This window comes from Euphorbia lathyris, chromosome 6 (genome assembly GCF_963576675.1).
Source record: "Euphorbia lathyris chromosome 6, ddEupLath1.1, whole genome shotgun sequence".
NCBI lineage: Eukaryota > Viridiplantae > Streptophyta > Magnoliopsida > Malpighiales > Euphorbiaceae > Euphorbia > Euphorbia lathyris.
This window is the reverse complement of record NC_088915.1, coordinates 3833782-3861352: the sequence shown is the minus strand read 5'-3', so window position 1 is coordinate 3861352 and position 27571 is coordinate 3833782. Positions and strand designations below refer to the sequence as shown.

The window sequence follows — 27571 nt, the reverse complement described above, 5'->3', positions numbered from 1 at the left end:
TCAACAATGCTTTTAGGATCTCATGTCTAACTGCTCGTTCGTCGGGTAAATTTCCAATGAGAATCAAGCTTAATTCGGTAGAAACCCTTCCTCAAGAAAGAAGGGAGGAGCATCAAGTGATGGTTATGAACCCTACAAAATCATCTTCCGGATTAATAACCTCCATAACTTTATCTGCTAAAATATTATTAGCAAAAAAGGGTTGTGTTTGTTTACAGGTGAATTGAGCAATTGTAACTTCTTTATTTGCTTTTGTTTTTTGTTGCTCACCAATCCATATGTATTTTGAACCTGTCTTTTTTTTTTTTGCAGGAAACTATCTTGCTTAACAAATCAAATTACTGCTTACAATTGTTTATGGTAAATCTTTGCACTTTTTCTTTGTTGGGTTTTATGTTTTAATGGCAATTCTGAAGATATAATGAGTTTTGCCGCTACCCTATCTTATTATATGTGTTTACAAATGGTGTATCATTATTAATCTTTCTTTAATTACTTGTTTACTATAGTGGTTTTTTTAAAATGATTATGCCAAAAGGTGAGAATTTGAGGATTGTAATTGTGATTTCAATAGATCTATTGTTAAATGTGTTTGCTTATGAGTGGCTTACATAAGCTGTCTGATGTGTTCTATGATGATATAATATGATTATTTGAAACCCTATATGTTTGTTTTAAACTGGATATGCTAATTTTTGTTATTAGATGTTGCTCTCTGGTGTGTTTTTCTATATAACCTAGCTATCTGATGTGTCAGGATGATATGATTACTTGAAATTGAAACCACAAGTTTGTTTATGCTTTTTTTTGTTATAATAAGTTTTTTTGATACAAATCAAGATTGTTTGTTATATGATGAGACTATGCTGGTGATGCTTGATCTGAATATTATCTAAATTTCATCAGATAATTATCTTTGTTGTAATTTCATTCATTTCCAACTAGTTGAGATTGCGGCTTTGGGAGTAACCATTTTTAGCTTAATTTGCAATGGAGAAAATTGCAGAGTCCAAATCGTGTTTGTTCATTTAGTAAAACATTAGCAATTGTTCATTTTAGTTTGGCAATGCTAGATATTTCTCTCAAAATACTAATTTGTTGTTTGTAACAAATTATCACGAAGTTGTTGGCGTCTGATTTTCTGAAATGGTATTATTGTTTTGCTTCAATTCAGTTGCATACTTTTAGGCAGATTGATTCAACTCATGTACTTTTTATGCTTCTCCTGTATTCTTGTTTGGTATTTTCTGGTAGTAATTCATTGCATTTGTAATGACTATATTATATGGGTATTTTAATTGTTTGATCAACACCGAATGAATTTAAATCCATTGAACATGTTAATCTATTTCCATTGTTTCCAAGTAAAGAGAGTGAATTATGAGATGAGCATTTTTGAGGATTATATATGTGCTATGTTGCACTGAAACTGAATTTGAAACGAAATGCTGAAAAGCTAAGGAAGAAGAGTTCAACATAGTATATAAAAATGTAACTTGCTGGAAAAGAAAAATGTCTCCGTCTGTACAGGAAATGGAAGGATGATTTGAGCCATGTTAGGAATTCAATTCTTACGTTCACCGGCTTTTTAGATGCTTAATTAATTCCGATTTAGAATATTTTAGATTCCAATTGAGACAAGATGAAGATAATAATTAATTAATTAATTATAAAACAGTTGAAGAAATTAATTCTGTTTTTATGGTTGTTTCGTCTTTGATCTACATGTTGTAGCCATGAACTGGAGACCTTTTTTGGTTAATTTGAAAAAGTTTGAGATTGATGTTGGTTGAAGTTGATATGTTCCCGTATATGATGAAATCTAACTCGGTCGAGGGCATTTCTTAAAAGCAAATGCCTTTATGTGGATGTCTTAGATTATCCATTTGTTTTATTATAATTAAAACCGCATCCTGCTTTTAGATCGTGATCCTTATTTTTGCATCCTGTCTGTAGTTAGTGGAAATCCAAAGCAAGGAGATTCAGATGCCGATGATTATAATTAGTCGAGGGCATTTCTTAAAAGCAAATGCCTTTATGTGGATGTCTTAGATTATCCATTTGTTTTATTATAATTAAAACCGCATCCTGCTTTTAGATCGTGATTCTTATTTTTGCATCCTGTCTGTAGTTAGTGGAAATCCAAAGCAAGGAGATTCAGATGGCGATGATTGCTCAAAGATTTTTTTTCTAAAAAAGATGGACGCAGCAATTGAGATTCAGATGCTCCATCATCTGGTTGCTGCAAGAAGAAATGGTGGTCATCCAGCTTTAATGTCCAATCACTATGTGCCTTGACAAGAGTGATGGCTTTGACAAGTTGTTGTGGCAAGCATATGTTTCTGCTAATAAAATTTTTGCACATAGGGTTATGAAGGTTATTAATCTTGAAGATGCTTTTGTATGGGTTCATGACTATCACTCTATGGTCCTCCTTACATTTTTGAGGAAGTGTTCCTACCGAGTTGAGCTTGGTTTCTTCATAAGTAGTTCATTTTCCTCGTCGGAAATTTATCAAACTCTACAAGTTAGAGACGAGATTATTTAAGCATTGCTCAATGCTTTGATATATTAGTGGAATGGTTTTTGTGTTTAAAGTTAGAGTTTGATGCAATGAAACTAATTTTGTTCTAAATTAGTAAATGAATATGTTGTTCTAGACATGTGCACCCAGTGATGTTCAATTTCCAATTCCAAATGATTATTTGGAGTTTCTCATATTTCGAGTTTGCCCTCGAATTCCATTATTAGCCAACTAAGAGTAGTTTAAGCTTCCCTATAACTTCGTCGCCAGATTAAAGAAAATTAGGGATAAGATATGTTTTTTTCCTGCCACTAGCTCCACTCTTTCTTAACTCTAGATTTCCACGGGTTGGACTCAATCAAACTGTTCTTCTAGAAACAATGGGATACTGACAGCACCAAAGAAAACTTATTTTTAGATTTAGTTTCAGACAAATCAATCTACTTAATCTTATAATTAATAAATTTTAATAACTTTTTTAATTGCAATATCCTTTCAAAAACTGAGCACAAACATAGTATGCAAATCATGTGATTTTATTTTGTTTAATCCATTATTTTTCTTAATTAAGTACTTATAAGCCTAACTCCTTACAAAGTCGTTGAAAAAAATAATGATTTTGTCCTTATCTTATAAAACAAGTTAATTTTGTCCATTCATAATTTTTTTGTGATTTTTATTTTGATAATAGAAAATTTCATTTAATTTTATCATTTTCAAAATAATTTTGAATAAAACGTGCCCACGAAATTTATTAGAAAATGATAAAATTGAACCAATATTTTACGGCAAGGATAAAAATTAAGTCATTTTATAAAATGAGATGGAGAATCCCAATAACCTGAAGATTAAAAGTGAGGTTTTCCTAAAAATAAATTTGATCCAAATTAAAATTAAATATGACTCGACAACACCACACGTAATCGATACTATCCCGATTAGGTTAATACGAGATTGATATGAAATTTTTTGGGTTGGACTACGGTTTAATCATTTTGACACTAATTCGAAATTGACACGACATGATCACAATACAAACTCAATAATTGCAACATGTGATATTTATGTTGTAAGTTTTTGTACATTTTTTTATTGGGATAAGGGTCAAATTTAACCATAACGCTTCAATCAAACTGCATATTTAGCCCCTAACATATGAAGTGATGCAAATTAAATCCTAATTTTTTCAAGCAAGACCAATTTTAGCAAAACACTGTTGAAAATTTAAAAAGATTGGTTTACTGTTAGTTAATTATCACATTGTATCTACTAAATAAGTTTGTCAATAAATCGAAGCAATTCCATATATTTTTTAATTGTTGTTTATAACTATATTAATAACACTGTAATATTTTACACAATTTGATAAAAAAAGTTGTGATTAATTTATATGTAGCAGATTTAGTTTTTAGCATTTTAGCAGAATTTTTACATTTTTTTTAGTAATAAACTAATAACCTAAAGTGGTAGTAAAATTCTAATAAAACATGTTTTTTCTAATTTTCGATAACGTAGGACTAAAATTGATCTTACTTGGAAATATTATACGTAAATTTGCACCATTTTGTACGTTAAGGTTAAATCAACACTACACTTAAAAATATTAGGGTTAAATTAAAGACTAATATTTTGTCCAAACTCTTGTAGTGAGAGACACCCTGTGTCACATGTAAAAATAAATAAAATAACTTATAGGTAAATACTTATGAACTTTTAAAAATTTAGAGAACAATTGAAGTTTTGAGGCTTTCGAATTTAATTATATAAAGATAGAAGTTATTGAATGCAATTGGACAAAAATAGGAGGTTATTAAAGATAATTAGACAAAAATAGAGGGTGTAATTTAAAACTTTAAAATTTTAGGGAGTATGTGAGGTTTGAGAGTAAGGGATGACATCATCTATATAATTGGACTTACACCTTTGCTCTTCTCAATCCCCGAATAGCAATTAGGGTTACCCAATGTTCATAGATATCTCCTCTTTGAGATCTGAATAGCAGATAGGCCTTATATCAATTATGGACACGGTTAGGATTAGGGTTTATCTTCTCCAGAAAGTGGTGTAATCAAATCTATAGAAATCAATGGTTAGAATTAGGGTTTATCTTCTCTATCAAGTTAGCATTCAACAATGCTTTTAGGATCTCATCTCTAACTGCTCGTTCGTCTGGTAAATTTCCAATGAGAATCAAGCTTAATTCGGTAGAAACCCTTCCTCAAGAAAGAAGGGAGGAGCATCAAGTGATGGTTATGAACCCTACAAAATCATCTTCCGGATTAACAACCTCCATAACTTTATCTGCTAAAATATTATTAGCAAAAAAGGGTTGTGTTTGTTTACAGGTAAATTGAGCAATTGTAACTTCTTTATGTGCTTTTGTTTTTTGTTGCTCACCAATCCATATGTATTTTGAACCTGTCTTTTTTTTTTTTTTCAGGAAACTATCTTGCTTAACAAATCAAATTACTGCTTACGATTGTTGATAGTAAATCTTTGCACTTTTTCTTTGTTGGGTTTTATGTTTTAATGGCAATTCTGAAGATATAATGAGTTTTGTCGCTACCCTATCTTATTATATGTGTTTACAAATGGTGTATTATTATTAATCTTTCTTTAATTACTTGTTTACTATAATGGTTTTTTTAAAATGATTATGCCAAAAGGTGAGAATTTGAGGATTGTAATTGTGATTTCAATAGATCTATTGCTAAATGTGTTTGCTTATGAGTGGCTTACATAAGCTGTATGATGTGTTCTATGATGATATGATATGATTATTTGAAACCCTATATGTTTGTTTTAAACTGGATATGCTAATTTTTGTTATTAGATGTTGCTCTCTGGTGTGTTTTTCTATATAACCTAGCTATCTGATGTGTCAGGATGATATGATTACTTGAAATTGAAACCATAAGTTTGTTTATGCTTTTTTTGTTATAATAAGTTTTTTGATACAAATCAAGATTGTTTGTTACATGATGAGACTATGATGGTGATGCTTGATCTGAATATTATCTAAATTTCATCAGATAATTATCTTTGTTGTAATTTCATTCATTTCCAACTAGTTGAGATTGCGGCTTTGGGAGTAACCATTTTTAGCTTAATTTGCAATGGAGAAAATTGCAGAGTCCAAATCGTGTTTGTTCATTTAGTAAAACATTAGCAATTGTTCATTTTAGTTTGGCAATGCTAGATATTTCTCTCAAAATACTAATTTGTTGTTTGTAACAAATTATCACGAAGTTGTTGGCGTCTGATTTTCTGAAATGGTATTATTGTTTTGCTTCAATTCAGTTGCATACTTTTAGGCAGATTGATTCAACTCATGTACTTTTTATGCTTCTCCTGTATTCTTGTTTGGTATTTTCTGGTAGTAATTCATTGTATTTGTAATCACTATATTATATGGGTACTTTAATTGTTTGATCTAACACCGAATGAATTTAAATCCATTGAACATCTTAATCTATTTTCATTGTTTCCAAGTAAAGAGAGTGAATTATGAGATGAGCATTTTTGAGGATTATATATGTGCTGTGTTGCACTGAAACTGAATTTGAAACGAAATGCTGAAAAGCTAAGGAAGAAGAGTTCGACATAGTATATAAAAATGTAACTTGCTGGAAAAGAAAAATGTCTCCGTCTGTACAGGAAATGGAAGGATGATTTGAGCCATGTTAGGAATTCAATTCTTACGTTCACTGGCTTTTTAGATGCTTAATTAATTCCGATTTAGGAAAACTTATGCGCAATAATCAGTGATTCATCAGAGAAAGAGAAAGGAATTCTTGTTAGAATATTTTAGATTCCATTGAGACAAGATGAAGATAATAATTAATTAATTAATTATAAAACAGATGAAGAAATCAATTCTGTTTTTATGGTTCTTTCGTCTTTGATCTATATGTTATAGCCATGAACTGGAGACCTTTTTTGGTTAATTTGAAAAAGTTTGAGATTGATGTTGGTTGAAGTTGATATGTTCCCGTACATGATGAAATCTAACTCGGTCGAGGGCATTTCTTAAAAGCAAATGCCTTTATGTGGATGTCTTAGATTATCCATTTGTTTTATTATAATTAAAACCGCATCCTGCTTTTAGATCGTGATCCTTATTTTTGCATCCTGTCTGTAGTTAGTGGAAATCCAAAGCAAGGAGATTCAGATGGCGATGATTGCTCAAAGATTTTTTTTCTAAAAAAGATGGACGCAGCAATGGAGATTCAGATGCTCCATCATCTGGTTGCTGCAAGAAGAAATGGTGGTCATCCAGCTTTAATGTCCAATCACTATGTGCCTTGACAAGTTGTTATGGCAAGCATATGTTTCTGCTAATAAAATTTTTGCACATAGGGTTATGAAGGTTATTAATCTTGAAGATGCTTTTGTATGGGTTCATGACCATCACTCTATGGTCCTCCTTACATTTTTGAGGAAGTGTTCCTACCGAGTTGAGCTTGGTTTCTTCATAAGTAGTTCATTTTCCTCGTCGGAAATTTATCAAACTCTATGAGTTAGAGACGAGATTATGTAAGCATTGCTCAATGCTTTGATATATTAGTGGAATGGTTTTTGTGTTTAAAGTTAGAGTTTGATGCAATGAAACTAATTTTGTTCTAAATTAGTAAATGAATATGTTGTTCTAGACATGTGCACCTAGTGATGTTCAATTTCCAATTCCAAATGATTATTTGGAGTTTCTCATACTTCGAGTTTGCCCTCGAATTCCATTATTAGCCAACTAAGAGTAGTTTAAGCTTCCATATAACTTCGTCGCCATATTAAAAAAAATTAGGGATAAGATATGTCTTTTTCCTGCCACTAGCTCCACTCTTTCTTAACTCTATATTTCCACGGGTTGGACTCAATCAAACTGTTCTTCTAGAAACAATGGGATACTGACAGCACCAAAGAAAACTTATTTTTAGATTTAGTTTGAGACAAATCAATCTACTTAATCTTATAATTAATAAATTTTAATAACTTTTTTAATTGCAATATCCTTTCAAAAACCGAGCACAAACATAGTATGCATATCATGTGATTTTATTTTGTTTAATCCATTATTTTTCTCAATTAAGTACTTATAAGCCTAACTCCTTACAAAGTCGTTGAAAAAAATAATGATTTTGTCCTTATCTTATAAAACAAGTTAATTTTGTCAATTCATAATTTTTTTGTGATTTTTATTTTGATAATAGAAAATTTGATTTAATTTTATCATTTTCTAAATAATTTCGAATAAAACGTGCCCACGGAATTTATTAGAAAATGATAAAATTGAACCAATATTTTACGGCAAGGATAAAAATTAAGTCATTTTATAAAATGAGATGGAGAATCCCAATAACCTGAAGATTAAAAGTGAGGTTTTCCTAAAAATAAATTTGATCCAAATTAAAATTAAATATGACTCGACAACACCACACGTAATCGATACTATCCCGATTAGGTTAATACGAGATTGATATGAAATTTTTTGGGTCGGACTACGGTTTAATCATTTTGACACTAAGTCGAAATTGACACGACATGATCACAATACAAACTCAATAATTGCAACATGTGATATTTATGTTGTAAGTTTTTGTACATTTTTTTATTGGGATAAGGGTCAAATTTAACCATAACGCTTCAATCAAAGTGCATATTTAGCCCCTAACATATGAAGTGATGCAAATTAAATCCTAATTTTTTCAAGCAAGACCAATTTTAGCAAAACACTGTTGAAAATTTAAAACGATTGGTTTACTGTTATTTAATTGTCAGATTGTATCTTCTAAATAAGTTTGTCAATAAATCGAAACAATTTCATATATTTTTTAATTGTTGTTTATAACTATATTAATAACACTGTAATATTTTACACAATTTGATAAAAAAAGTTGTGATTAATTTATATGTAGCAGATTTAGTTTTTAGCATTTTAGCAGAATTTTTACATTTTTTTTAGTAATAAACTAATAACCTAAAGTTGTAGTAAAATACTAATAAAACATGTTTTTTCTAATTTTCGATAACGTAGGACTAAAATTGATCTTACTTTGAAATATTATACTTAAATTTGCACCATTTTGTACGTTAAGGTTAAATCAACACTACACTTAAAAATATTAGGGTTAAATATTAAAGACTAATATTTGGCCCAAACTCTTGCAGTGAGAGACACCCTGTGTCACATGTAAAAATAAATAAAATAAATTATAGGTAAATACTTATGAACTTTTAAAAATTTAGAGAACAATTGAAGTTTTGTGGCTTTCGAATTTAATTATATAAAGATAGAAGTTATTAAATGCAATTGGACAAAAATAGGAGGTTATTAAAGATAATTAGACAAAAATAGAGGGTGTAATTTAAAACTTTAGGGAGTAGGTGAGGTTTGAGAGTAAGGGATGACATCACCTATATAACTGGACTTACACCTTTGCTCTTCTCAATCGCCAAATAGCAATTAGGGTTACCCAATGTTCATAGATATCTCCTCTTTGAGATCTGAATAGCAGATAGCCCTTATATCAATTATGGACACGGTTAGGATTAAGGTTTATCTTCTCCAGAAAGTGGCGTAATCAAATCTATAGAAATCAATGGTTAGAATTAGGGTTTATCTTCTCTATCAAGTTAGCATTCAACAATGCTTTTAGGATCTCATCTCTAACTGCTCGTTCGTCGGGTAAATTTCCAATGAGAATCAAGCTTAATTCGATAGAAACCCTTCCTCAAGAAAGAAGGGAGGAGCATCAAGTGATGGTTATGAACCCTATAAAATCATCTTCCGGATTAATAACCTCTATAACTTTATCTGCTAAAATATTATTAGCAAAAAAGGGTTGTGTTTGTTTACAGGTGAATTGAGCAATTGTAACTTCTTTATGTTTTTTTGTTGCTCACCAGTCCATATGTATTTTGATCCTATCTTTTTTTTTGCAGGAAACTATCTTGCTTAGCAAATCAAATTACTGCTTACAATTGTTTATGGTAAATCTTTGCACTTTTTCTTTGTTGGGTTTTATTTTTTAATGGCAATTCTGAAGATATAATGAGTTTTGCCGCTACCCTATCTTATTATATGTGTTTACAAATGGTGTATCATTATTAATCTTTCTTTAATTACTTGTTTACTATAGTGGTTTTTTTAAAATGATTATGCCAAAAGGTAAGAATTTGAGGATTGTAATTGTGATTTCAATAGATCTATTGTTAAATGTGTTTGCTTATGAGTGGCTTACATAAGCTGTCTGATGTGTTCTATGATGATATGATATGATTATTTGAAACCCTATATGTTTGTTTTAAACTGGATATGCTAATTTTTGTTATTAGATGTTGCTCTCTGGTGTGTTTTTCTATATAACCTAGCTATCTGATGTGTCAGGATGATATGATTACTTGAAATTGAAACCACAAGTTTGTTTATGCTTTTTTTTGTTATAATAAGTTTTTTTGATACAAATCAAGATTGTTTGTTATATGATGAGACTATGCTGGTGATGCTTGATCTGAATATTATCTAAATTTCATCAGACAATTATCTTTGTTGTAATTTCATTCATTTCCAACTAGTTGAGATTGCGGCTTTGGGAGTAACCATTTTTAGCTTAATTTGCAATGGAGAAAATTGCAGAGTCCAAATCGTGTTTGTTCATTTAGTAAAACATTAGCAATTGTTCATTTTAGTTTGGCAATCCTAGACATTTCTCTCAAAATACTAATTTGTTGTTTGTAACAAATTATCACGAAGTTGTTGGCGTCTGATTTTCTGAAATGGTATTATTGTTTTGCTTCAATTCAGTTGCATACTTTTAGGCAGATTGATTCAACTCATGTACTTTTTATGCTTCTCCTGTATTCTTGTTTGGTATTTTCTGATAGTAATTCATTATATTTGTAATGACTATATTATATGGGTACTTTAATTGTTTGATCAACACCGAATGAATTTAAATCCATTGAACATCTTAATCTATTTCCATTGTTTCTAAGTAAAGAGAGTGAATTATGAGATGAGCATTTTTGAGGATTATATATGTGCTATGTTGCACTGAAACTGAATTTGAAACGAAATGCTGAAAAGCTAAGGAAGAAGAGTTCAACATAGTATTTAAAAATGTAACTTGCTGGAAAAGAAAAATGTCTCCATCTATACAGGAAATGGAAGGATGAGTTGAGCCATGTTAGGAATTCAATTCTTACCTTCACTGGCTTTTTAGATGCTTAATTAATTCCGATTTAGGAAAACTTATGCGCAATAATCAGTGATTCATCAGAGAAAGAGAAAGGAATTCTTGTTAGAATATTTTAGATTCCATTGAGACAAGATGAAGATAATAATTAATTAATTAATTATAAAATAGATGAAGAAATTAATTCTGTTTTTATGGTTGTTTCGTCTTTGATCTACATGTTATAGCCATGAACTGGAGACCTTTTTTGGTTAATTTGAAAAAGTTTGAGATTGATGTTGGTTGAAGTTGATATGTTCCCGTACATGATGAAATCTAACTCGGTGGAGGGCATTTCTTAAAAGCAAATGCCTTTATGTGGATGCCTTAGATTATCCATTTGTTTTATTATATTTAAAACCGCATCCTGCTTTTAGATCGTGATCCTTATTTTTGCATCCTGTATGTAGTTAGTGGAAATCCAAAGCAAGGAGATTCAGATGGCGATGATTGCTCAAATTTTTTTTTTCTAAAAAAGATGGACGCAGCAATGGAGATTCAGATGCTCCATCATCTGCAAGAAGAAATGGTGGTCATCCAGCTTTAATGTCCAATCATTATGTGCCTCGACAAGAGTGATGGTTTTGACAAGTTGTTGTGGCAAGCATATGTTTCTGCTAATAAAATTTTGGCACATAGGGTTATGAAGGTTATTAATCTTGAAGATGCTTTTGTATGGGTTCATGACCATCACTCTATGGTCCTCCTTACATTTTTGAGGAAGTGTTCCTACCGAGTTGAGCTTGGTTTCTTCATAAGTAGTTCATTTTCCTCATCGGAAATTTATCAAACTCTACAAGTTAGAGACGAGATTATGTAAGCATTGCTCAATTCTTTGATATATTAGTGGAATGCAATGAAACTAATTTTGTTCTAAATTAGTAAATGAATATGTTGTTCTAGACATGTGCACCCAGTGATGTTCAATTTCCAATTCCAAATGATTATTTGGAGTTTCTCATATTTGGAGTTTGCCCTCGAATTCCATTATTAGCGAACTAAGAGTAGTTTAATATATGTTTTTTTCCTGCCACTGGCTCCACTCTTTCTTAACTCTAGATTTCCACGGGTGGGACTGAATCAAACTGTTCTTCTAAAAACAATGGGATACTGACAGCACCAAAGAAATCTTATTTTTAGATTTAGTTTCAGACAAATCAATCTACTCAATCTTATAATTAATAAATTTTAACAACTTTTTTAATTGCAATATCCTTTCAAAACCGAGCACAAACATAGTATGAATATCATGTGATTTTATTTTGTTTAATCCATTATTTTTCTCAATTAAGTACTTATAAGCCTAACTCCTTCCAAAGTCGTTGAAAAAAATAATGATTTTGTCCTTATCTTATAAAACAAGTTAATTTTGTCCATTCATAAATTTTTTGTGATTTTTATTTTGATAATAGAAAATTTGATTTAATCTTTGCACTTTTTCTTTGTTGGGTTTTATGTTTTAATGGCAATTCTGAAGATATAATGAGTTTTGCTTATGAGTGGCTTACATAAGCTGTCTGATGTGTTCTATGATGATATGATTATTTGAAACCCTACAATTTGTCTTAAACTTGATATGCTAATTTTTTTTATTAGGTGTTTCTCTCTGGTGTGTATGTTTATGAGTGCATTATATAACCTATCTAATGTGTTAGGGTGATATGATTACTTGAAATTGAAACCACAAGTTTGTTTATGCTTCTTTTGTTATGATATGTTTTTTAACACAAATCAAGCTTGTTTGTTATTTCTTATGATGAAACTATGCTTGTGACACTTGATCTGAATGTGAGAAAATGGCTTTGTTTTGAAGAAAATGAATTTGATTGGTGGGGGTGTATTTGTTATTAGGGACTTTGCTCTTAAAAGCTCTTTTCCTATCCCACATGGAAAACTTACCAATAGTTGAAAGAGTATATATAGAGTTGGGTCTCACAAGCCTTTAAATTTTGTTTAGTAGGTTTTGGCAAATACACCACATGCATGCATTGCAATTTTAGGAGTAACAATTTTTAGCTTAATAAAGCATTAGCAATTGTTCATTTTAGTTTGGCAATGATCAGGAAGTTGTTGGTGTCTGATTTCTGAAATGGTATTATTATTTTTCTTCAATTCAGTTGCCTACTTTTAGGCAGATTGATTCAACTCATGCACTTTTTATGCTTCTTCTTTATTCTTGTTTGATATTTTCTGGTAATAATTCATTGCATTTGTAATGACTATATTATATGTTTTTTTAATTGTTTGATCATCACCAATAAATTATCTACCAATAAAATTATGAGACGATTTTACTCTCTTATTCTTGTTTGATTGCCTTTAAGCTCCCCCGAACTTTTAAAAGTTCTAAATGGTCTCTTATTCTTGTTTGATTGCATTCAATAACCCCTTATTTCTGAATAGAATCTTTTGGATGTAGAAAGTTAGATACATGCTCGGCCACATGTAAAAAAAAAACTTCAAATATATAAATAATTATGAACTCTTGGGATTTCATGGGGATAGTTGAAGTTTTGAGATTATACAATTGGACAAATATAAAGGTTATTGAATGGCATTGGATAAGAATATAATGTTATTGAATGTAATTAGATAAGAATAGAGAGTAATTTAGCACTTTTAAAAATTTAGAGGGTTGTTGGAATGTATGAAACTTATTATTTGATACTGATTAAATATCTCACACAAATGGTCTCGCCTATATAACTTTACTTACTTCACAACTTTGGTTTTCTCCATCCCTCTCTTCTCTTCTCTGTAAATGTGTGTGCATTCTAATGATACCTCCCCCGATAGATCTCAAATCTGGAAAGTTGTTGTGATCTCAAATCTATGAAAACCAATTAAATGAGCATTCAACAATGCCTTCAGAATCTCATCAAGTGATGGTCATGAACCCTGCAAAATCATCTTGACTATTAATAAACTCCATGACTTTATCTGCTAAAATATTATTAGCACAAAACACTATATTTGAATTGGCCAATTCCAAGTTATTTTTGACTTTTTGTTGGCATTTACTATTTGTTGCTCATTGGATTTTGATTCTATAATGAATTGTTTTTTTTTTGTTGCAGGAAATATTTTGTTTCCGAGCAACTAGTTAAAAGCTATTGAATTTTAGAAGCATAATTCTTTCTGGTAAATCTTTGGACTTTTCATCTGTTGAATTTTAGGGTTCAATGAGAATTGTGAAGATTATACACCTAATCTATGCTATTGGGAAATATGCTTATCTAATATTAGTTGAATGCTAGGAACAACATCACTATATTCCATGAATTACTGGTAATGAGGTTTGGGGCTTACTAATTGTTTTCTAACTGTCAAAAAAGATTCTCTGTAATTATAAATATAATCATAATTTTTGTGGAATAGTAATAGTCTTCCAATTCAATTGAATTTCTAGTTTGAAAAATTTATTTGTTTATAACCAATTATAATTCAATTTAATTAATTGTCATAGTAAAATTCAATTAATTATTTTGTAAGTGTAAAAAGAAGACTATAATTAAAATGCATAGTCCGTTGGTTCTGGCTGGTCAGGAAGAGATTCACATAGGGACTAATGTTATTTGGAAATTACTTTCTATATGAGCTAGCATGCGGGCTTTCCAGTGGTAGTTGTGAGAGTCTTATACTCCATCGTTCCACAATACATGTCTTTCTAGAGAATTTTTTTTTGTTCCACAATACATGATATTTTGCTTCAATTTATGCACATTAATTTGCTTTGACCAAATATACCCCTATTTTAGTTGACTTTTTGCCTTGGGAATAGATAAAGTTACTAGTAGATGCAATTAATATAAGGGTAACAAAGTCTTTCACTTAAGCATTTCTTAATTAGTGTGCATTAACCTTAACATGCATGTATTTTGGAACAGAGGGAGTACTTGTCATAGAAGCTTCACAAACTCCTTTTATTAGTTCAGGGATGAAGAATCACCAGATAGTCACAAGTCTTCGAAATAGGTACATTGGAAGTATCAATCCATGAAAAACAATAATATAAAGAAGTGATTATAGTTCATATTCGGATGTGAAAACCACTGGTACCAAAGAAAATGACACTTTCTTAATGCATATTTATAAATAGGAAACATCTAGCAAATAAATACCTATAACTTGAACAAGCATGTGAGAGTTTTTTCTGGAGGTAGTCAAAGGGTCAGATTTGAATCTTACAATACTTCCTACTATCTTTTCTTCAAATTTTCTGAATCCTCAGAAGCTCCTGAACTAAACTCTTTTTCAAATAGATAAGTTTAATATTATCAGGAATAATGGCAGAGTGATAGCAAATTCAATTTTGACTGTTGTTCGCTGTTTGAAATTAATTGCATTAGTGTTAATGAATATCTCTTTGCCTTTGTTCTTTATTTGTTCAGAAAACTAGCAACAAATAAAGAACAAAGGCAAGAAGATACCCATTAACACTAATGCAATTAATTTCAAACAGCGAACAACAACCAAAATTGAATTTCCTACCAATCTGCCATATTCCTGATAATATTAAACTTATCTGTTTGAAAAAGAGTTTAGTTCAGGAGCTTCTCCGGGATTCATAAACATTTGAAGAAAGATAGTAGGAAGTACTGTAAGAGTCAAATCTGACCCTTATGACTACCTCCAGAAAAACTCTCACATGCTTGTTCAAGTTATAGTTTTTTTTTATTTGCCAGCTGTTTACTATTTATAAATATGCATTAAGAAAGTGTCATTTTCTTTGGTACTAGTGGTTTTCACATCCGAACCTGAACTATAATCACTTCTTTATATTATTGTTTTTCTTGGACGTTGGGATAATAATTTGAAGTCAACATCCGAATTCCATATGTATATGGAGCAAATGCAACAAGTCTTGGAAAAAGCTGGGATGTCCTATCATGCGAAAGAGCAGGCTTATCAAAACTCAAGTATCCAACAACAAATGTTTCTTAGCGAGTTCGATCATCAGAATAACATGGTTCATAATTTGCACAAGGCGAAGATGGAGGAGCAACAAAGAAGACATATGGAGACTTCTAGGCTCAAACACGAACTATACATGACGAGAAATCTCTTAGATGGCTATGAAAAAGCTTTGAATGAGACAACTAAAGAATTCACCGAGTATAGAAAGAAATGCCCTTTGCATGAAGAACCAATTTACATGGATACAGGGTCTGGTGGTCCTGTTTTGAGCACGAGTGAACCGGAGAAGTTGCCTTTTAAAGAAGAGATGACACAATGTCACAACACTACAAAAAAAGAGAGTTTCAGGCACAAATTCTTAGGGACGATTATATTATATTGTCCTCTATTAACATTATTGAATTAGTAAAGAAGACATAATTTTGTATTGTCTCTAATACACTTTAATAGTATAATTGGGGACAATTTGATATTAGTATATATTTATATTAATTATAATCAATTAAATTTATTACTTTTTAACATATTTCGAATTAAATTTTTATTTTGGAAAACAATCTGTACTCTTTGGGGACCACGCAGCCAACCCTTCACCTACCTCATTTCCATGGCCGCCGTCTTCACCTCAAGAGCAAAACTCTCTGTAGAAATTAAGTTTTCATCTTTGGGTTATTCATTCTTTTCTTACTCTCTTTAAATCCACTGAAATTGAAACTGGTGTGAGATGAAATTCTATTATTATTTCATCTTTACTCTCTTCTTCTCTCTATTATTTCTTCATCAGCATCTTATTCTTCCTACCAAGCTGAGAAGGGCCAGCAATCTAGAAGCCAATTTATATTTTAATTGAAGCTGAAAGAATTAACCCCTAATTACTGGATGAGTTTATTGCCTAAGGAAGCACTTGACAATTCTGCCTTTTACTTAGATCTAGGGCGAAAATTGGAGACTATTTGTATACTCCAATCCATGACTCAGCTGGTAGATGGAGCTCAAGGTTTTCTTTCTCAAAGAAATAATAAAATTGGAGAGAACTGTGATTTCAGGGCTAGAATCCCTTGACAGGTAATTTGGTCCTCTATTCTAATGGAGTTTTGTATGCTCATATTAGATTTTTGAAATTTAGTAATTTGATTTATTCTGTGATTTAAGTTTCCTAAGGGATAAAAACCAAATACTGATGAAAACGTGTATCATTTAACACGATCTTAAGCTGTGATTTGGAGGGTAAATTTGGCGCCACTTTTTTTGTGGAATAAAACCCACATAATACAGACTCACTAAGTTTTCTTGTGCTATACCAACATTTTCTACAAGTCTGGTAGCGTTTTTGTTCTTTACACACTAGGTATTCCTTCTCTTTCTCTGTCAATTTTTTTTTTCAATATTTATGATTCATCTGTAGTTGGTTAACATTTGTTATTAGTTGGTTAACAATTGATTTTTATACTTATTTGTATGATTCACTTAAGAGTAATATGGAAAAAAAACAACAGGTGGAAATTTTGTATGCAGCTTGATTATTTTGCTTCCACGGAGTTTGGTGGTATGGGTTCAATTTTCAAATATCCTAATTGGTATTTGTTTAGTTAGCTAGACAAAACTAAATTATGAAATGGGAATTGGGAATTGGATTAAAAAAATTCCTGTGTTGGTCTTTGATTAAGCAATATTAGAATTTTTATGGCATATTTTGATGAAAACACAAGATTGAGTGCATCAAACTTGAGAAGTGGAATATTCCTGGAAACAAACCATGAGTATATTTAACTTCAAAGTGATTTTTGACTGTTCAGAGATGAATTTGATCACAAGAAAAATGCTTACATTTGTATATGTACAGAAAATATTGTCTTGAAAAAGATGAAATTTGATTATGAAAATGAGAATGTAGCCCATGAGTATGACTAATGGGAAAGGAAAAAGTAGTATTTATTATATGTGAGGGTATACGTAGTCATACATGTCAAGCTATACGTAGTCATACATGTCAAACTATAAATAGAGCATTGTGGTCAATTCATTAGATATCATGGTTATCTGGATCTGGAGTTTACACGCACAAAAAAAGGAAAAAAAAAGATATTACAATCTGGGAAAAGAGACAGGTCAAAAAAGAAGAAATGATGTCAGTTTCAATAGAAGCTCTGTTTTTTTCTCCTCTGTTGTTTGTTGTTCCCTTAGCTAATGTGTTTGATGTTTATATTCAGCACTTAGTCTTGTTCAGTTGATGTTAATTCTGTAAATTAGATTATAATTGTTTCTGTATAATTATGATTTCTGCTATGATTTAAATCTTAGACTTAGAAAACTAGGCATTTTGTTTACTTGATTTTTTTATTTTTTTCTATGAAGGATATAAAAATTATGAATCACTTAAGAGTAATTTCTATGTAACCCAAATCATAAATTAAGCCTTAAATAACAAAACAAACACAAAAAAAAACATCACAGTATATGTGTTTTTGGATCTGCTTCTTTAATACATGAAAGAATTTGACTATTGAGCTTGTATTTTATAGATGTATTTTGGACTAAGAAATTATTTCTGACAGGTTATAAAAAGGTTAATTCAATTGTTAGAGTATGGAGAGTGTAAAAAAACGCAAGAAGTACAAGAGGAGATTACGTCCGGTACTTAAACCTCACCGACCTATCTTAAATGATTATTCTGATGAAGATACAATTTCCCCGACAAGTCAACAATTGCCTACTTTAGGTGCAAATCAAGGTAAAAATATAATATTTTGAATCATTTAGCTTTTATTTTCCTAGTACCATGTATGATATTATATATGTTAACTTTTGTTTCATAGAGGGATGGAGACAAATCTCAAGAGAAAAGAAGGTACAGAGTGCTGCTAACATTAATGAAGCAACTAGAAATGCAACTGCACGTACACCATCTTCTGTTGCGTCAATGAACGGTACATTATATGCAAGTTATGATTTATTTCTTATTCTTGTATTTAATATGAATAAGCTATTTATAATATCTAGTAATCATTTTATTTTGTCAATTAAGATCTTAGAAATAAAAGGATTACAACGTCCAGTCCTCGTACACGTGCTACTTTCGATGATGAAGGTTTGCATTCTTCATTAAGCCGATCTACTCTCGGTATGACCACGGTTATTATACTTTTCATTTATCGAGTTTTTTTATATAAATGTTTTTTAGAATGTATAATAACTCTTTGTTCGTTATCTAATATTAGACAAAATGAGGCGTACTATAATCAACAATGCTGATAATGAAAATGTTGATGAGATAGATGCTTGTCACTTGCAAGGTTCTGACCATCCACAATCTGATAATCCCATTGATAATCATGAATCTGACTATCCTTGCCTATCAGATACGGAGATAAGCGCTGAAAATTCAGAAACTTTTCGAGGTTTGTTTCATTTATAACTTAACATCTTTTTTTAGCACTTTATACGAAAAATTAGAATATCTTCATTCTGTTTTTTTTAATTAATTAGTGTTGTTACTTATTTTTTAGCGAGATCAGTTGGTAGGGGACCATACAAAGGGATGGATCTCGACAAACTTACGAATGGAAGGAAAAACAAATTAGTTGTTTTCATTCCACCGGGTAGATATTTTAGACCAATTGGGAAGCATTCTAATAAATTATCGTCATGGTTAGGATACTGCGCTAGAATTTATAGACCTCCGACTGAGTCTTGGGATGAAATTGAAAAGAAGCACAGGTCCCGTTTGTGGGCTATGATTCAAGTAAATATTATTGTGTTGGACCGATTTTTATTTATTGTGTAGAATTGTTAAATTTTATTAAATATTTAATGAACCTACATATTGTACAGGACTATTTTGATGTTAGCACTGATAGCCCTGAAAAGTGGAAGAAACGTGAAGAGTTAGGAAAGGAGGAGCCCGATACGCCAGAAATGAAAAAAGCTAAATTTGAGTACTTCTGTTTCTTTCAGATGAAAACGGCATATCGCAGATGGAAATATAAATTACATAACCAATATCGCATGTATAGTAATGATGAGGAACGCTTGAAACATGTTCCTAAAGAACTATCTGGAGATGCTTGGAAAGACATGCTTAAAGTTTTTGGAAGCGAGGATTTTCAGGTTAATATATAATGTTTTGTTTAATTTATTAGGTGATGGTTAGTATGTATTATTGTTAATTTAATTTTAAATGAATGCTTTCTTACACATTATTAATTTGTAGGAACAAAGTTATATTAATTCAACTAATCGTGCTTCTCAAATAGTGGTTTCTTCAACTGGTCTAACCCCTTTCGCACAAGTAGAGTATAAAATGGTAAATATATAGAGCAACTCTTATCAATTATTTTTAAAGGGTTTGACTAGTTCTATTTAAGATGATTATACTATTAATGTTGAAGATGGATGAGGAATTAGGCGAATTGCCAAAGGCTTTTGATGTGTGGAAGGCCACTCATGGAATTACAAATGACCAAGGACAAACTACATTCCATGATTCACAATCAAAAAGGATTTATGTAAGTAATAGAGTTTTTTAAGCAATTGCCTTGTTAGGATACTGTCAAACTAGATTAACCTTTGTTTGATACGCTTATTTCATGTGTTTCTATTGATGTTGTGATTCTGATTTTAAATATAATCATAAAAGCTCTTTGCTTTTCTTGTACTTGGTTCAGATGCCTAAAATGTGCTTATGACATTTTCAGTTTCATGTGTTCTAGTTAGTTGAAAAAACTACAATAGTGACAAGTGTTATACAAATATTGTGGATTGGCATGTGGTTTTTTTGCATTTAGTTATTGGATGGATGATCAATTTGTGTAAAAGTCTGCATCAAAAAGCATAATGAAGAACTATTGTACTACTTTTATCATATGGGATGTGCAGGTTCTGAAATTTACATAATGCTGAAACTTATTTTCTTAAATCTAATTTCAAGTGAAATCTCTATTATGGTCTTATGATTGAGTTATTAGACAATTGGTGATTGATTGGTCCATAATATTATATATGTTTGGTCTTCTTTTTTAGGTATTTGTTTGTGTTTCAGGCTGTTTCATATCTTTATAATTCGCTTATTAAATTTCACTTATGTTTTACATAATATAGGAAGATATGCAAAGGGTTGAGGATCAGCCGATAAATGATAATGAGTCTGTTCCCACATCAGATCATGTGCTACAACAGGTATTTGGAGTTAGATCAGGATATGTTCGTGGTAAAGGATTGGGATATAAAGCAATTACTAGAGGAATGATGTCTAATGGTAAAAATGATGAAGTTAATGCGCTTAAAAATGAGGTTGCAAGACTGACAGCTGAATTAAAGGCACACGAAGGGCATAGAAAGGCGCAAGATGAACATGAGGTGGAGCGACAACAGGTTTCTGAATCGTATTGCAGAAGGATGGAAATAATGTTAAAAGAAAATAGCTCAAGGAGTACACATAATGCTTTGGTAAGTACTTAATTAAACACATTTGCTTTTGAACTATATAATAAACCATATTGTTAATTGGGTGTTTTTGTTCTTACAATTTTGTAGGAGGAAGAGATGCAAATGGACTTGTGAAGGTTGTCAATTGATGGATTCGTTAATTTTGAACTTGCTTGCTTTATTGATTAATATCACTAGTTTATTACTTTTCAACATTGATAGGGATGATGTTTTTGGTTTAGGATGAATTTTTAAATGTTTTGATTTCAATTTACATAAGGTTTTAGATTCTAAATTTATTAAATTTCATAGTGGACTGATGAAAGTATCAGAAAGTTGTTTAGAGGTTGCATATCAATATTGTGCGAATAAGATTGTGTTGTGTTTGCTGAGGAAGCTGGCTTGGCAGCAAAGCTGCTGCTTACGATAAAAAAAATGTGGGTGTAATCCTGAGCTAAAATGAAGGTCAGCCGAGCTATTGAAATTGTCTGCTTTGAAACTTGCCATCCATTGTCTGCTTTGAAAAGCAAGCTGTTTGTACAAGTAGTTAAATATGCTAAGTAGCTTCACCTGTCAAGGCTGAATATCGCTAATCATTAGCTGAAAATTAGAGGCTTTGGTCTTCCCCATTTCATTAATTGATTTATAAGTCTCATCTATGGCCACTTAGCTCTTCTACACAATCTTGCATAGATCCTATTCCCTTGGTTTCATCCATGGCTCCTAGAGAGTTATAATACTGTTTGAAGTATAATTAAGTTGATTTTGTTGGCATGGACAGAGAGGCGACGGTAGTTTAGTTGTGGATAAGTAGTCGAGTTTTTATCGAACTGAACACCAAACCACTCAAAAGCTGTTCAACTTTGACATGCTTATACTCGGATTATCAGAAAATACACAAGCTCGAACTAAAAGTTGAACTCGGTTCGAGCCTAAATTCCTATTTACTAAAATTGTAATCAAGCTCGAGTTATTTATAAATGGGATAAGGTGCAAAATATGCACCTAACGTTTACGGCCAGGAGCAAATTTACCCTTAACGTCAATGATGCAATTATACTTTAACGTTGGCCGCGAAGAGCAATTTTACCCTTAACATTCGGCGAAATATTTTGAATTTTTTTTTGTCCAACTCGTAAAATAGAAAGTATATTTTTTAAATTTTTTTCCAAATCTAATCCTATGTTTATGACACTCACATGCAAGAATGATGATCGAGAGGACAATTTGATGAATTATTTCTAAAATTGACCAAACTTGACAACGTTAGGGATAAAATGGCTCCTGGTTGCCAATGTCAGGGGTAAAATTGCATTATTTTAAACGTTAGCGGTAAAATTGCCCTTGGCTGTAAATGTTAGGGGGCATTTTTACACCTTTTCCCTTTATAAATTGGACGGAATACTATCAATCTTTTATCAAGCCTAACGTCAAAACCACTCATGAGCGGATCGAATAACAAATACAATTAATTGGAAAATTGTTTTAATAAATTAACAATAGACATAAGGCATGAATAATTTTGGGTTTAATACAAAAAAAAATGGATTGATCGGATATTTTGGAATCAAATTTTGAAGTGGGATTTATTTGAAATTCTGGTATTTAATAATGATTTATATTTAAATTTTTTTTTTCAATAGACCAAAAGGACATGGTTTCATTAGACACAGCGTTTCAATAAAACAAAATCAATTATAATCTAATCCCAAACTGCGAGCCCCTCTTTCATCCTAATTTCTTACGCCAAAATGGAGAAAACGCAATACCCTTGTCAGGCGATTCAGGCGAGACAACAGTAGCTACCGGAACCCAACCTCGGTTGCTTCGCGTCGTCAACGTTCGTCCATAGAGGTTAGATGATTGGTCGTTTTTTAATTTTTAAGTTTGTATCACTTGTTTTTTTTAATCTGTCTTCTAATTTATTCATCTCCATAATTGTGTGTTGGTTTATAGAATAGAACTGCTCATTTTGTTTGAAGTTAATCTAAAATTTCATTGCATATGATTGCTTTGGGGATTTTAGGTCTTTTTGTGATTTGGTGGCCTTTTCATCACCAAGTGTTTGTCAAAATACCTGACTGAGCCATATAAAAAATACTTCCAGTTTAAAATTATGGAAACTGTGAACTAAGTTCCTACTTGTCTCAAAAACCAAGATAGTATGCATCCTAATAGTAGTGGATGAGGTTTGTATTTATGATTGGTTTGATGCTTAGATAAAAAAAACTAAGAGATTGCAAATAAAGTAGTTGTATGTATAAAGTCTTGACTATTTTAGCTAGGCAAGTAGGCTCTGTCTTATATAATGGTATTTCTAGTTAGCTAACTAAATGTAAAATGAGCCATGAAATGCAAAGATAAATTCACATGAAGCCCTTGATAGGTCAACTTCAAATATAAATCTGGTTGACATAAATTATAGAGAAACTTTTTTTTCAAACCGTAAAAAATGCAATTTGAGACATTGATGGAATGAGTAACTCTTTTTGCTCTCAATTTTTTGGTTTTTTGGTGCTTAGTTCTAGTATCATATTTGACACTTAATCCTCATTATTGTATGTTAAATCAATTATACATAATGTTAATATGTGATTTAATTTCAGATTGGTTCATAAACGATATGGATATTGATAAGAGTTGGATGGCTCTTGCCAATAGAAAATATCGTAGTTACATTGAAGGAGTTGAAACTTTTTTGAAGTATGCGTACAAATTTAAATTGTTGACCGACGTGATTCAATGTCCTTGCAAAAAATGTAGAAATGTTGTTTATAATGATGAATCTACGATTAGATTTCACTTGTTGAAATTTGGAATTATAACCACATATACAGTTTGGTATTTTCATGGGGAGTCTCCAAATGAAGAACGTGGTATCAATGAATATCCGAATGATAATGATAATGATAATGATAATGAGTCGGATGATGATATGGTTGGATTGGTCAATGATATATATAGTGTTGATCATGATAGTTCAGTTGGTAATGATTGTGACAGTAATAGTATGCTATGGGAACCTAAAGGGGATGCTGGTGAGTTTTATCGATTACTAAATGAAGCTAAGGAGAAATTGCATTCAGGATGTGAACTCTCGAAATTAGCTACTATTGTCAAGTTACTTCACATGAAGAGTTTTCACAGATGGACAAATAAATCTTTTGATGATTTACTTAGTTATAATATTGAATGGGAAACATACAGTAGTGCAAAGAAATATATCCGTCGTTTGGGTCTTCATTATGAAAAATATGATGTCTGTTAAAATATGTGCACTTTATATTGGGGTCCACTTGCAAATGCAACATCTTGTGAAATATGTGGATTGTCTAGGTGGAAGTCTGATGACAATTCAAACGATAATAAGAAAATTCCACACAAGGTCTTACGCTATTTCCCATTAAAACCAAGACTGCAGAGGTTGTTTATGTGTACAGAGATATAATGCAGAATTTCCAAAATGGTTCGAGGATCATGTATGTGAATATATCTATGGATTATTATAATTTGTTTGAGGTTATATCTTATTATTAGTCCATGTTTTCAATAAATTACATTTATATTATTGATGAACTTGCAGGTTTATGAATTAAATGAACATGATGTTGTTTCTAAGGATCTTATGAATCTTGCTTTTGGTTCATACCCACGCTACAAGAGTTACTCGGGTCATATTGTGAATGGATATCGGTTTCATACTGTAAATCGTCAAATGAATCGCAAGAGTCAAAATTCAGGAGTCTTGTCTAGGGGTGATGATAGTTCTTGTGATAAAGAGTATTATGGGAATTTGACAGATGTTTGGGAGATCCAGTACTCAGGAATGAATTGTGTTTACTTATTCAAATGTGAATGGTTTGATGTGAGCCATAAAGGAAGTGGATATACAGTAGATGATTTCTCAATCACAAGTGTCAAGGCCATGGTCGATTAAAAATAGATGAGCCATTTATTTTAGCTTCTCAAGCTGAACAAGTCTTTTATGTTCAAGATCCCAAAAAAAAAAAATTGGCTTATTGTGGTGAAAAATCATCCTAGGGACATATATAAATTGCCTTTTCAATCACTAGAGGATATTTCTGAGAAAAATGAAGATGGTGATGTTTTTCAAGAAGAGAAGATCACCGCTGATTTTCATGCAACAAGACCTATAGATGATGATGATGAAGCCATGGAGAATGAGGTTGTTTTTGGTTTTGAAGAAATACCTCTTCCAATTGCTAATCAAGCAGAAGAAATAATTCCAATTAATATTGATGATTGTGATGATGATGATGATTACAATCAACTTGAAACCGACGAAGAAGTTAGTGGTGATGAAGATGTTAACGTGATCAATGATGATGATGATGATTGAAGGGGACAAAACATGACACTAATTTAAAGGGGAATAGAACATGATTGGTTGGTCCGAAGGTACTAATTTTGATTCTTAATTGGTGCACAATCTTGATATTTCTATAATTACTGATGAAGTTCAATTATCATTTTCTATTTTAGAACACAGTGTTGCATATATTTGTAAACTAAATTAAAAGAAAAGAATGTTTAGAATATGTTACTTCTGTTAAAAAAAATAGTAGGTTACCTCTTTTAGTCCTCAATTAGATGTTGCATAAATAGTGAATTTGAATTTTAAACAATTGTTTTGAGTATTAGAAATTGGATTCAAATTCTTGTTGTAGAATAGTCTTTTGGGTTTAGATTTCATATGCATGGGATTAGAATTTGTACGCCTAAACCTTTTTTACTATAATTTGAATGGAAGAATATTTTAAATTTTACCTTGAAATTAGAATTTCATATGCATAATTTAGTGGACTAGCTAACTTGCATGAAATTATTTTGAGCAGGAAAAGATTAACGGTCCAAGAAGAAAGCAAGGAACTACTACTGAGAGGATTTATCTACGATGAGCTAGTGTTGTAGGTTAGTTTCTGTGTATATAAATTGATGTCATTGTCTAACCATAGAACGTATAATGGGATATTAAACTAGAGCTGTAAATGCAATTTTATGCTTTTAACCTTTTGATGCTGAAGGGTTTTTACATGGTTAATTTATGTGTTATCTGATGCTTGAATTAGAATATAGCTGTAATATTCATGTTATAGTTCAGGGATAAGGTATCAAAATAGGCTTATGGTTTTTAGGGAAGTATGAATTTAGGCTCCACGTACAAAATAACACCAATATATGTTTAACGTTTAAAAAATGGTACCAATTTAGGTCTCTATAACGGAACGAGACACCTCAATTAGAACTTAACGGAGTAATAGGAATGATGTGTCCAATCCGTTCTCGATGTCTAAGTTGATACATTTTTTAAACGTTAAGTCTATATTAATACTAATTTATGTGGAGTCCAAATTGATACTTTCCCAAAAATCTATTTTGTGACTCCGAAGATGTAACTAAACCTATGCTGCTATGTCTATATGAGTCCCCTGAAATTTGAAAATACTGAATCATTTAGGCATTAATTATGCCTCTCTTCGAGCTCTGCGTAGTTCCTAATAATTATGCATTAGGTATTAATTGTATTATTATTTCTATGTTGTTTTATTTATGGCAGCATCCTATGTTTCTTTCATTCAAAAGGCTAAAGTTTCAATTAAATTGGAATCATTAACTCAACTGTATTCATTCTTTTTTTTCAAGGTCAAGTTGACCTTTTATTAATCAATCAGAGGACAAATCCTTGCTGATTACATCAGCAAGTACATCAGCAAGTTAAAACGGTAAAACATTTGTAATTAGACATTTGTCATACTTTTTTAGTTAATAGGAATTTTATGGAGGTTGTACTGTTTTAGATTAGAACTTTGCACTTCACAGCTTACTTGTTTAAGCTCAAGTAGCATCCTAAGCTCTGCACTTTGAATTTCATATTTTTCTCTCATAATGATATATAGCATTCTTAAGGGACATTTGCCATTCTAAACAAGGACGATAGTCATCCTAAAAAAATGGGGTCAAAACGATGTCCCTAGTAACAGCAATGACAATCGTTCTTATGAACAGAGACGAAAATTTGTCCCTAAGAACGGGGGCGACAGTTGTCCCTATGACCGGAGACGACAGTCGTCCCAACGAACGGGGACGACAATCGTCCTTATCAACAGAGATGAAATGTTGTCCCTAGGAATAGGGACGACAGTTGTCCCTATCAACGGGGAGGACATGTCGTCCCTAGGAACAGGGACAAAATGTCGTCCCTATCAATGGGGACGACATGTCGTCCCTAGGAACAGGGACAAAATGTCGTCCCTATCAATGGGGATGACATGTCATCCCTAGCAATAGTGAAAAATTGTCGTCTCTATCAACGGGGACGACATGTCGTCCCTAGGAACAGGGATAAAATGTCATCCCTAGGATCAGGGATGACTATCGTCCCTCTCAACGGGGACGATAGTCGTCCTTAAGAGCGGGGACGATAGTAGTCTCTCTAAATTGGGACGACATCATT

The 27571-nt window shown here is 31.5% G+C and overlaps 1 protein-coding gene and 2 long non-coding RNA genes across 5 annotated transcripts; all 3 read left to right on the top strand.

Moving 5' to 3' along the window:
- The first annotated feature begins 9130 nt into the window (after nt 1-9130).
- On the top strand, nt 9131-11848 carry LOC136231996 (uncharacterized). Its single transcript, XR_010690226.1, has 3 exons — nt 9131-9379; nt 9464-9511; nt 11166-11848. It is a non-coding gene; the product is annotated as an uncharacterized lncRNA (long non-coding RNA).
- A 4382-nt stretch (nt 11849-16230) lies between these two features.
- On the top strand, nt 16231-21480 carry LOC136234055 (uncharacterized). Of its 3 annotated transcripts, none has more exons than XM_066023817.1 (11): nt 16231-16737; nt 18228-18403; nt 18489-18599; nt 18698-18793; nt 18891-19070; nt 19179-19414; nt 19504-19779; nt 19883-19975; nt 20061-20177; nt 20770-21117; nt 21205-21479. In XM_066023817.1, exons 2-11 carry the CDS (start codon nt 18259-18261, stop codon nt 21229-21231), a joined length of 1629 nt encoding a protein of 542 aa, XP_065879889.1. In that variant the 5' UTR covers nt 16231-16737; nt 18228-18258; the 3' UTR covers nt 21232-21479. The 3 variants fall into 3 exon arrangements, with proteins under 3 accessions (XP_065879889.1, XP_065879891.1, XP_065879890.1); XM_066023819.1 differs by having other exon boundaries at nt 16232-16737; nt 19326-19414; XM_066023818.1 differs by lacking the exon at nt 16231-16737 and adding an exon at nt 16761-17020 and having other exon boundaries at nt 21205-21480.
- A 1199-nt stretch (nt 21481-22679) lies between these two features.
- LOC136233209 (uncharacterized) lies at nt 22680-26203 on the top strand. The gene is made up of 3 exons (XR_010690732.1): nt 22680-22950; nt 24680-25515; nt 25953-26203. It is a non-coding gene; the product is annotated as an uncharacterized lncRNA (long non-coding RNA).
- Nucleotides 26204-27571: the final 1368 nt, after the last annotated feature.

Coding starts and splice junctions, on each gene's coding strand:
- LOC136234055 (XM_066023818.1), top strand. CDS start 18,259: ATGGAGAGTGTAAAAAAACGCAAGAAGTACAAGAGGAGATTACGTCCG. Junction 19,415..19,503: donor GTTTGTGGGCTATGATTCAA/GTAAATATTATT, acceptor CATATTGTACAG/GACTATTTTGATGTTAGCAC. Junction 19,976..20,060: donor CACAAGTAGAGTATAAAATG/GTAAATATATAG, acceptor TTAATGTTGAAG/ATGGATGAGGAATTAGGCGA.